The 12,707-nt window shown below is 42.4% G+C and overlaps 1 protein-coding gene across 1 annotated transcript in view; it reads right to left on the reverse strand.

Moving 5' to 3' along the window:
- Window positions 1-1,995: 1,995 nt before the first annotated feature.
- Window positions 1,996-12,707, reverse strand: part of LOC115194775 (low affinity immunoglobulin gamma Fc region receptor II-like) — a 39,675-nt gene continuing 28,963 nt past the window's right edge. Inside the window, exon 10 of the mRNA XM_029754705.1 lies at window positions 1,996-2,668. Within this exon, the coding sequence (XP_029610565.1) occupies window positions 2,608-2,668 (61 nt within the window). The 3' untranslated portion in view covers window positions 1,996-2,607. The remainder of the gene's footprint in view (window positions 2,669-12,707) is intronic.

Below are 12,707 nucleotides of genomic sequence, written 5' to 3' on the forward strand. Positions count from 1 at the left end.
CACACAGATTTAATTTGTTAAAGTGTCAACATGTAACTTTTTGGGTGACCCGACCAAAACCACATAGAAGTGTGAGTTATAGATCTGTTATTCTACTTTAAAGCAAGTCTAAGTAGACAGCATCTGGAATGACCTTCTGACCTGTCTGTCTGTCTGTGAGGCAGCTAAAGTGGAGCGGTGTTATTATGAGGCGCTGTACCAACCACGAGGCAAGTGCAAGAGACAGCCGGAAAAAAAAACATTTGGGGGGGGGGTTCACGGCGATATTGGCAGAGTCAGGTTGGAGACCTGAGCCAACTCCCCGTGCTTACTGTGGGGGGCGAGTGATCGAGCAAGCACCATGTTATGCTGAGATACACACTGTGTCGCCAGTGCGCAGCACTCGGTGCAAGCTCCTCACAGGTGCCGTGCTAGAGTTGGTATTCAGCCAGGAAGGAGTATGCCTGCTCAGCGTTCCTGGTCTCCGGTGTGTCTTCTCGTCCCAGGTTATCCTGCGCCAGCTCTCTGCACGGTACCCCCAGTTCGCCAACACAAACCTGTGCGACCTGTCACAATGCCTCGCGCTTGTCAGGCTACAGAGGTTATCCAGCCAGGACGGGTTGTGCCAGCCATAAGCTCCAGACCTCCAGGCGCCTCCACGGCCCAGTATACCCTGTGCCTGCGCCGCGCACCCGGCCTCCAGCGACGTTCCCTAGTCCAGAATTCTCAGCGATGTTCTCTAGTCCGGTGAGACCTATTCCAGCTCCACGAAAGAAGCATCCAGTGATGATCCATGGCCCGGAGCCTGTAAGGATGATCCATGGCACGAAGCCTCCAGTGATAATCCATGGCACGGAACCTATAGTGATGATCCATGGCACGGAGCCTGCAGCGACGCTCCCCAGTCCGGAGCCTCCAGCGACGCTCCCCAGTCCGGAGCCTCCAGCGACGCTCCCCAGTTCGGAGCCTCCAATGGCGGCCTGCAGCCCGGAACCTCCAGCAATGATCTACAGTCCGTTTCTTTTGACGACGATCCATGGTCAGGTGGTAATAAAGCAGAAGGATCAGCAGGTGGAGTGGGGGTTACGCCCGAACCGGAGCCGCCTCCTATGCTGGAGGTAAAGGTTATGTGGACTGCATTTGAGCTGCCATAGACAATTGTCACCCTCCCTACCCTCCCTTTTGTTTTGCGGTTTCTTTTGTTTTAGGTGCATTCGGAGTCTGCACCTTTGTGGGGGGGGGGGGGTACTGTCACGTCCTGACCATAGTAAGTTGTTATTTTCTATGGTATAGTAGGTCATAGTGTGACAGGGGGTGTTTGTCTATGTTTTGTATTTCTATGTTCAGTTTCTAGTTTTGTATTTCTATGTTGGTTTTGTTTGGTATGATCTCCAATTAGAGGCAGCTGGTCATCGTTGTCTCTAATTGGAGGTCATATTTAAGCTGATGTTTGTCCCACCTGTTTTTGTGGGTGATTATATTTGTGAGTAGTGTTTGTTTCTCCTCTGCATCACGGTGTGTTGTTTTGTCCTTCAGTGTATTTTTGTATTGCATTAAGTTTCACAGTCTAAATAAATATGTGGAACTACAAACACACTGCATTTTGGTCCGCTCCTTCCGACAGCCGTGACAACCACAATGCCTTCTACACCCATGCTCTACCAAGGTTTTCCAGCACACAGATTTCACCTACTACGGTAGCTATGTTGGTCTATTGTACTTCAAACAATGTGTTGGCAGGTTGCTTAGGATTCAAACATTCTCTGTTGGTGCTAATACCCACCAGACATTTCTAAACCCAGAGGCACAATATCGCCAGACTTCGGGGAATGCTTGTGAAACAGACCAATGAGACCAGGCCGGGTTTTGGGGTTAGAGAAGTCAAAAAGAGAAGTGAAAGATTCTTCTTTAGTTGTTCATTTTCTAGAAATGTAAAGGCACAACCTAGATTAGAGACAAGGTCTTCAGCAGTGGAACATGTTATTACTCCAGACTCATGAAAGTGACAAACTGACATATTTTCTAACACCTTTTAGATAGCTTTATTTGACAAGTTAGCAACCATACAATGGTGTTGCTCAAGCTAAACACACACAACGACATTATACAAAAATACAATTTCCAATTTCACATGAACAAACAGAATTTAACAGAGCAGCTCAATATAAAACACATTGAAGCGTTTACATCATTCATCATGGACACAACACTACAACTTTCATTCTGTTAGTAGTAATGAAGCCTTTACATCATTCATCATGGACACAACAACTTTCCTTCTGTTAGTAGTAATGAAGCCTTTACAACTGATACTGTCAGCTGGTTCCAGTCAGTGGTGTCTGTATGTTCTCATGATAAACTAACTCTTGTTGTTGATAGTTCCAGTCAGTGGTGTCTGTATGTTCTCATGATAAACTAACTCTAACTCTGTTTATGCAGGTCAAGGCTGCAGCGTCTAAAGAGAAGTACATGATAAACTGACTCTAATTCTGTTGTGGAAACTTCACACCTCTCTGTTGCTGATACTGTTGGAGGTCAATGCCGCAGTTGGTTACGAAAAGGGAAGGAGGGAGAGAGAATATAAGAGAAATGAGAAGTAAAGAGATGGACTGACAGGGTTGTGGTTGTTCACCGCTGCTGAAGAGAGCATCTTTTTCCACCCACCATGACGTTCTGATGAACAGGGTCACTAGGTAAAGAGAGAGGAGAGAGAGAGATGAGTGAGGGACAGAGGAGCTGATCCAGTCTACTGCAGTGAAGACCTCCAACACCACAGGAACAGTTATACACCCCAACAGGTCTCAGTGTTTAATGTGTAGTTAGATACATTTATCACCCCAACATACAGCCCAATTATAATGACTCTGTACAACTCTGAATGTACATCATACAGAATACGTACTGTTGAAGTCGGAAGTTTACATACACCTTAGCCAAATACATTTAAACTCAGTTTTTCACATATCCTGACATTTAGTAAATATTCCCTGTCTTAGGTCAGTTAGGATCACCATTTTATTTTAAGAATGTGAAATGTCAGAATAATAGTAGAGAGAATGATTTATTTCAGCTTTTATTTCTTTCATCATATTCCCAGTGTGTCAGAAGTTTACATACACTCAATTAGTATTTGGTTGTTTAAATTGTTTAACTTGGGTCAAACGTTTCAGGTAGCCTTCCACAAGGTTCCCACAATAAGTTGGGTGAATTTTGGCCCATTCCTCCTGACAGAGCTGGTGTAACTGAGTCAGGTGTGTAGGCCTCCTTGCTCTCACACACCTTTTCAGTTCTGCCTACAAATGTTCTGTAGGATTGATGGCAGGGCTTTGTGATGGCCACTCCAATACCTTGACTTTGTTGTCCTTAAGCCATTTTGCCACAACTTTGGACGTATGCTTGGGGTCATTGTCCATTTGGAAAACCAATTTGCGACCAAGCTTTAACTTCCTGACTGATGTCTTGAGATGCTGCTTCAATATATCCACATCATTTTCATTCCTCATGATGCCATCTATTTTGTGAAGTGCACCAGTCCCTCCTGCATCAAAGCACCCTCACAACATGATGCTGCCACCCCCGTGCTTCACGGTTGGGATAGTGTTCTTTGGCTTGCAAGCCTCCCCCTTTTCCTCCAGACATAACGATGGTCATTATGGCCAAACAGTTCTATTTTTGTTTCATCAGACCAGAGGACATTTCTCCAAAAAAAGTACGATCTTTCTCACCATGTGCAGTTGCAAACCGTAGTCTGGCTTTTTTATGGCAGTTTTGGAGCAGTGGCTTTTTCCTTGCTGAGCGGACTTTCAGGTTATGTCGATACAGGACTCGTTTTACTGTGGATATTGTAACGTTTGTCCAAAGGAGTAGCATGGTATGTGTTCATATTGATATTTATTTTTACTTAAAACTTCTCTGGGCTACGTGTGACGCTACCGTCCCACCCACGGTTCACACTATTCAACAGCCAGTGAAATATCAGAGCGCCAAATTCAAAACAACAAAATGTCATAATTCAAAGTTCTCAAACATTTGATTATTTTACACCATTTTAAAGATACACTTCTCCTTGATGTAACCACGTTGTCCGATTTCAAAAAGGCTTTACGGCGAAAGGATAAAGTTAGATTATGTTAGGACAGTGAAAACACAAGAAAAACCACACAGCCATTTTCCAAGCAGGAGAGGGGTCACAAAAACCATAAATTCAGCAAAAATTATGCACTAACCTTTGATGATCTTCGACAGATGACACTCCTAGGACATCATGTTACACAATACATGCATTTTTTGTTCGATCAAGTTGATATTTATATCCACAAACAGCATATTACATTGGCGCGTGATGTTCAGAAAATATTTTGCCTCCAATACTGCTGGTGAATGAGCACAAGAATTTACAAAAATACTCATCATAAACGTTCATAAAATATTAAACTGTTATTCAAAGAATTATAGATGAACATCTTCTGAATGCAACCGCCTTGACAGATTTCAAAATAACTTCACGGGGAAAGCACACTTTGCAATAATCTGAGTACTGCGCTCATCAGGCAATACAGATACCCGCCATTTTGGAGTCATCTAAAATCATAAATAGCATTAGAAATATTCACTTACCTTTGATGATCTTCATCAGAAGGCACTTCCAGGAATCCCAGGTCCACAATAAATTTTGTTTTGTTCGATAAAGTCCATAATTTTTGTCCAAATACCCCCTTGTTGTTTGCACGTTCAGTAAGCTACTCCAAGTGTAGGAAGCGTGTGGAAAATTCCACGACGAAAAGTAAATTAAAAGTTATATTTACATTCGTTCAAACATGTCAAACGTTGTATAGCATCAATCTTTAGAGCCTTTTTATTTTAGAACTTCAATAATATTCCAATCGGACGATTCCAATGTCTTGAAAACGTTATGGAACACAGCTACCTCCTCACGTGAATGCGCGTCACAAACCCATGTCATTATCTGAGTCACCTACTGAAACAAGGTTCTAAAGACTGTTGACATCTAGTGGAAGCCTTAGGAAGTGCAAAATGAACCCTAAGTCACTGTGTGTTAGATAGGCAAGGACTTGAAAGGACTACAACCATCAGATTTTCCACTTCCTGGTTGTATTTTTTCAGGTTTTTGCCTGCCATATGAGGTCTGTTATACTCACAGACATCATTCAAACAGTTTTAGAAACTTCAGAGTGTTTTCTATCCAAATCTACTAATAATATGCAAATATTTGACTCTGGGCCCAAGGATTAGGAAGTATACTCTGGGCACGCTTTTCATCCAAAAGTGAAAATACTGCCCCCAACAGGTTAAACAATATAATAAACAATGGTAACCGACTGTCACGTCTTGCAGGCTTCACACAGCAGTACACAAATAAGATCCCACAACTCAGGGCTGCCTAAGTATGGTTCCCAATCAGAGACAACGATAGGCAGCTGCCTCTGATTGGAAACCATACCTGGCCAAAACATAGAAATATAAACCATAGAATGCCCCCCCCGCACCCTGACCTAACAAAATAGAGAAATAAACCGTCTCTCTCAGGTCAGGGCGTGACAGATTTGGAACTTTTTTATGGCGGTTTTGGAGAAGTGGCTTCTTCCTTCCTGAGCGGCCTTTCAGATGATGTTGATATAGGACTCGTTTTACTGTGGATATAGATACTTTTGTACCTGTTTCCTCCAACATCTTCACAAGGTTCTTTGCTGTTGTTCTGGGATTGATTTGCACTTTTCGCACCAAAGCACATTAATCTCTAAGAGACAGAATGTGTCTCCATCCTGAGCGGTATGATGTCTTCGTGGTCCCATTGCGTTTATACTTGCGTACTATTGTTTGTACAGATGAACGTGGTACCTTCAGGCGTTTGGAAATTGCTCCCAAGGATGAACTAGACTTGTGGAGGTCTTCAATTTTGTTTCTGAGGTCTTGGCTGATTTATTTTTATTTTCCCATGATGTCAAGCAAAGAGGCACTCGGTTTGAAGGTAGGCCTTGAAATACATCCACAGGTACACCTCCAATAGTGTATGTAAACTTCTGACCCACTGGAATTGTGATACAGTGAATTGTAAGTGAAATAATCTGTCTGTAAACAATTGTTGGAAAAATGACTTGTGTCATGCACAAAGTAGATGTCCTAACCGACTTGCCAAAACTATAGTTTGTTAACAAGAAATGTGTGGAGTGGTTGAAAAACTAGTTTTAATGACTCCAACCTAAGTGTATGTAAACTTCCGACTTCAACTGTATGGGCCTGTTGGTCCGTGTGGGTCACTGTGTGTGTGTGTGTGTGTGTGTGTGTGTGTGTGTGTGTGTGTGTGTGTGTGTGTGTGTGTGTGTGTGTGCGTGTGTGTGTGGCTCAGTTTATGTGTCTGTGTCCTGTGTGGCTCAGTTGGTAGAGAATGGCGCTGAGAAAAGTACAAAAATAAATCCGCTCTCTACTGTAAGTCGCTCTGGACAAGAGCGTCTGCTAAATGACTCACTGCTTACTGTAAGTCGCTAAATGACCAAAACATATAAAAATACATATAAAATGTGTGACAGAGGAACAGAGGTGTTAAACAATGGGTGATGTTGTTCACATACAGCTATAAGCTTAAACAGACACAGATCTACTGCTCTGATAAGTAACTATATGTGGTGGGGTGGAGACAGCCTCTATTTTTACTGCTGTCATTTGTAAGGACATTTGGCTTGGTGACTTTGGGTCTTTTGAGCATCATGTTATACTGTTTAAATGTCAGCCACCAGACCAGAGCATCATGTTATACTGTTTAAATGTCAGCCACCAGACCAGAGCATCATGTTATACTGTTTAAATGTCAGCCACCAGACCAGAGCATCATGTTATACTGTTTAAATGTCAGCCACCAGACCAGAGCATCATGTTATACTCTTTAAATGTCAGCCACCAGACCAGAGCATCATTCTATACTGTTTAAATGTCAGCCACCAGACCAGAGCATCATGTTATACTGTTTAAATGGATCCAGTTAACCACAGCCATACTCTGGACCTGGTTATTACCAAGGGGCTTTCTACTGGGCCCACCCATAACCACAGCCATACTCTGGACCTGGTTATTACCAAGGGGCTTTCTACTGGGCCCACCCGTAACCACAGCCATACTCTGGACCTGGTTAATACCAAGGGGCTTTCTACTGGGCCCACCCGTAACCACAGCCATACTCTGGACCTGGTTATTATCAAGGGGCTTTTTACTGGGCCCACCCGTAACCACAGCCATACTCTGGACCTGGTTATTACCAAGGGGCTTTCTACTGGGCCCACCCATAACCACAGCCATACTCTGGACCTGGTTATTACCAAGGGGCTTTCTACTGGGCCCACCCATAACCACAGCCATACTCTGGACCTGGTTATTACCAAGGGGCTTTCTACTGGGCCCACCCATAACCACAGCCATACTCTGGACCTGGTTATTACTAAGGGGCTTTCTACTGGACCCACCCATTACCACAGCCATACTCTGGACCTGGTTATTACCAAGGGGCTTTCTATTGACATATCCTCTATTGTTGATGTTGCTTTCTCTGATCACCACTGCGGATTTTTTACTACCTTGTTGCCAGTCCAAACGTTAATTAAATAAAAACATTGTAAATTAAGGGCAAACATTGGTGCCGCAGCTCCAGTAAAGTTGAGAAAGAACACATCCAAATGGAGAGGCCCTTGGATGACTGAGGAAACTAATACATTAAAGAGAAATTGCAGTAAGGCAGAGTGGATTTGGATGAAGTCAAAGTTGCAGGTCCATTTTGATATTCTGAGAGAGCATCATATATAACAAGGCCATTAGAAATGAGAGAGCATCATATATAACAAGGCCATTAGAAATGCCAGATGGGCTCATTTTACTAACTTGATCACCAATAATCAGAATAATTAGAGTGCTCTTCTCCACCATTGATGGCCTGATAAATCCTACCTCCGCAAACCTATGAGAACTTTCCTCTACATGTAAATGTGATGAGTTTACAGCACATTTCAGGTATTAGATTCAACATTAGACTGGGTATCAGTCAAGACCTGATGAGAAGTTTGATGATAATGTGTACTAGCCTACCATGCAAAGGCACTATGGATTTATTTTCCCTGGTTGACACAGACATGCTCAGGAAAATGATATCACAATTTTAGCCTTCCAATTCCAATCTGGTTTTTGTGCCCACCAAAGCACAGAGACAACCATAGTTAAAGTGGTAACTTATCTTAGAGCCAACACAGAGACAGTCTTAGTTAAAGTGGTAACTTATCTTAGAGCCAACACAGAGACAGTCTTAGTTAAAGTGGTAACTTATCTTAGAGCCAACACAGAGACAGTCGTAGTTAAAGTGGTAACTTATCTTAGAGCCAACACAGAGACAGTCTTAGTTGAAGTGGTAACTGATCTTAGAGCCAACACAGAGACAGCCGTAGTTAAAGTGGTAACTTATCTTAGAGCCAACACAGAGACAGTCTTAGTTACAGTGGTAAATGATCTTAGAGCCAACACAGAGACAGTCTTAGTTAAAGTAATAAATGATCTTAGAGCCAACACAGAGACAGCCGTAGTTAAAGTGGTAACTTATCTTAGAGCCAACACAGATGCCAAACAGTTCTCTGTTCTTGTAACGTTGATGTTCCGGGTAGCCTCAGACAACAACATTGATGTATACGCTGATTCGGTGAGCGAGTTTATTGGCAACTGCATCGGTGATGTTGTACCCACGGTGACTATTAAAACCTTCCCCAACCAGAAACCGTGGATTGATGGCAGCATTCGCGCAAAACTGAAAGCACAAACAACTGCTTTTAATCAGTGCAAGGCGACCGGAAACATGACAGAATACAAACAGTGTATTCCCTCCGCAAGCAATCAAACAAGCTAAGCGTCAGTATAGAGACAAAGTAGAGTCGCAATTCAACGGATCATACACAAGACGTATGTGGCTACAGTCAATCATGGATTACAAAAAGAAAACCAGCCCCATCGCGGACACCGACGTCTTGCTCACAGACAAATTAAACAACTTCTTTACTCGCTTTGAGGACAATACAGTCCTCAACCTGACACGGCCATCTACCATAACCTGCAGGATCTCCTTTACCGCGGACAACGTGAGTTAAACATTTAAAAGTGTTAACCCTAGCCACGTCCTCAGAGCATGCGCAGACCAGCTGGCTGGTGTGTTTACGGACATATTCAATCAATCCCTATCCCATTCTGCTGTTCCCACATGCTTCAAGAGGGCCACCATTGTTCCTGTTCCCAAGAAAGCTAAGGTAACTGAGCTAAATGACTATCGCCCCGAAGCACTCACTTCTGTCATTATGAAGTGCTTTGAGAGACTAGTCAAGGATCATATCACCTCCACCCTACCTGACACCCTAGACCAACTCCAGTTTGCTTACCTCCCCAATAGGTCCACAGAAGACGCAATCCCAACCACACTGCACAAACCCATCTGGACAAGAGGAATACCTATGTAAGAATGCTGTTCATCAATTACAGCTCAGCATTTAACACCGTAGTACCCTCCAAACTCGACCCTGGGCCTCGACCCCACCCTGTGCAACTGGGTCCTGGACTTTCTGATGGGCCGCCCCCACGTGGTGAGGGCAGGAAACATCTCCACCCCGCTGATCCTCAACACTGGGGCCCCTCTCCTGTACTCCCTGTTCACCCATGACTGCGTGGCCGTGCACGCCTCCATCTCAATCATCAAGTTTGCAGACGACACTACAGTGGTAGGCTTGATTACCAACAATGACGAGACGGCCTACAGGGAGGAGGGAAGGGCCCTCGGAGTGTGGTTTCAGGAAAATAACCTCACACTCAATGTCAACAAAACAAAGGAGATGATCGTGGACTTCAGGAAACAGCCGAGGGAACACCCCCCATCCACATCGACGGTACAGTGGTGGAGAAGGTGGAAAGTTTTAAGTTCCTCGGCATACACATCACGGACAAACTGAAATGGTCCACCCACACACACAGCGTGGTGAAGAAGGTGCAACAGCGCCTCTTCAACCCCAGGAGGCTGAAGAAATTTGGCTTGTCACCTAAAACCCTCAAACTTTTACAGATGCACAATCGAGAGCATCCTGTCGGGCTGTATCACCGCCTGGTACGGCAACTTTTCCGCCCACAACCGTAAGGCTCTCCAGAGGGTAGTGAGGACTGCGCAATGCATCACCGCAATGCATCTACCTGCCCTCCAGGACACCTATACCACCCGATGTCACAGGAAGGCCAAAAAGATCATCAAGGACAACAACCACCTGAGCCACTGCCTGTTCACCCCGCTATCATCCAGAAGGCAAGGTCAGTACAGGTGCATCAAAGCTAGGACCGAGAGACTGAAAAACAGCTTCTATCTCAAGGCCATCAGACTGTTAAACAGCCATCACTAACATTGAGTGGCTGCTGCCAACATACTGACTCAAATCTCTAGCCACTTTAAAAATTTGATATAATAGATGTATCACTAGTCAATTTAAACACACTTTATATAATGTTTACTTACCCTACATTACTTATCTCATATGTATATAGTGTACTATACCATCTACTGCATCTTACCTATTCCGCACGGCCATCGCTCTTCCATACATTTACATGTACATATTCATTCCTTTACACTTGTGTTTATAAGGTAGTTGTGAAATTGTTAGATTACTTGTTAGATATTGCTGCACAGTCGGAACTAGAAGCCCAAGCATTTCGCTACACTCGCATTAACATCTGCTAACCATGTGAATCTGACCAATAAAATTTGATTCGAACAAACACAACATGCTACATCATTCTTAACAAACACAACATGTTACATCATTCATAACACGACATGCTACATTTCACAACATGTTACATCATTCATAACACGACATGCTACATTTCACAACAAGCTACATCATTCATAACACAACATGCTACATCATTCATAACACAACATGCTACATCATTCATAACACAACATGCTACATCATTCATAACACAACATGCTACATCATTCATAACACAACATGCTACATCATTTACAACAAACACAACATGCTACATCATTCATAACATAATATAATGTCCCGTGTGGCTCAGTTGGTAGAGCATGGTGTTTGCAACGCCAGGGTTGTGGGTTTGATTCCCACGGGGGACCAGTACAATTGTTTTTTTATAAATGTATGCATTCACTACTGTAAGTCGCTCTGGATAAGAGCGTCTGCTAAATGTCTAAAATGTAAAATAATATGCTTCATCATTCATAGCAAACATGCTACATCATTCATAACACAAAATGCTACATCATTCGTAACACAAAATGCTACATCATTCATAACAAACACAACATGCTACATCATTCATAACAAATGCAACATCATTCATAACATAATATGCTTCATCATTCACATCACAACATGCTACCTAAAATCCAAATTAGAGCATGACACACGTAGGTTTACCATGTTGAGAAATAAGGTGATGAAAGAAAATCAGACAGGCCAAGGCAAACTTTTTTATTAACATAACTGGTGAAGCAAAGGGAAATTCTAAATTTATCTGGAAGAATCTAAAAAAGTTAACAGGGAAAGACTATAGTAACACTGCAAAAAGACTAGAAATCATGGTGAATAACAATCTAACACAGGATGCAGTCGAAATAGCAATAGCCTTCAATTCCTACTTTATTGACTCTGTCAGGGTACTGACACAGAACCCCTCTTGGGCTCAGAGGCGTGTGCTGCTCATTGATTGACTGTATTGTAATTGTTTTTAACAACCTGCCCAGGGACTGCGGTTGAAAATTAGCCGGCTGGCTAAACCCGACACATTTACTGAAACATTGATTAATGTGCACTGTCCCTGTAAAAATAACATCATTCATAACTCAACATGCTATATCAGTCATAATACAACATGATACATAATTCATAACACAACATGCTATATCATTCATAACACAACATGCTACATCATTCATCACACAACACAACATGCTACATCATTCATAACACAACACAACATGCTACATCATTCATAGCAAACACAACATGCTACATCATTCATAGCAAACACAACATGCTACATCATTCATAACAAACACAACATGCTACATCATTCATGACACAACATGCTACATCATTCATAACACAACATGCTACATCATTCATAACAGAACATGCTATATCATTCATAACACAACATGCTACATCATTCATAACACAACACGCTACATCATTCATAACACAACATGCTACATCATTCATAACACAAAACAACATGCTACATCATTCATAACACAACATGCTACATCATTCATAACACAACATAATACATCATTCATAACACAAAATGCTACATCATTCATAACACAACATGCTACATCATTCATAACAAACACAACATGCTACATCATTCATAACAAACACAACATGCTACATCATTCATAACAAACACAACATGCTACATCATTCATAACAAACACGACATGCTACATCATTCACAACAAACACAACATGCTACATCATTCACAGCAAACACAACATGCTACATCATTCATATCAAACACAACATGCTACATCATTCATAACAAACACAACATGCTACATCATTCATGACAAACACAACATGCTACATGTCATAACACAACATGCTACATCATTCATAATAAACACAACATGCTACATCATTTATAATAAACACAACATGCTACATCATTCATA

This window comes from Salmo trutta, chromosome 5, assembly GCF_901001165.1.
Source record: "Salmo trutta chromosome 5, fSalTru1.1, whole genome shotgun sequence".
In the NCBI taxonomy this organism is placed as follows: domain Eukaryota; kingdom Metazoa; phylum Chordata; class Actinopteri; order Salmoniformes; family Salmonidae; genus Salmo; species Salmo trutta.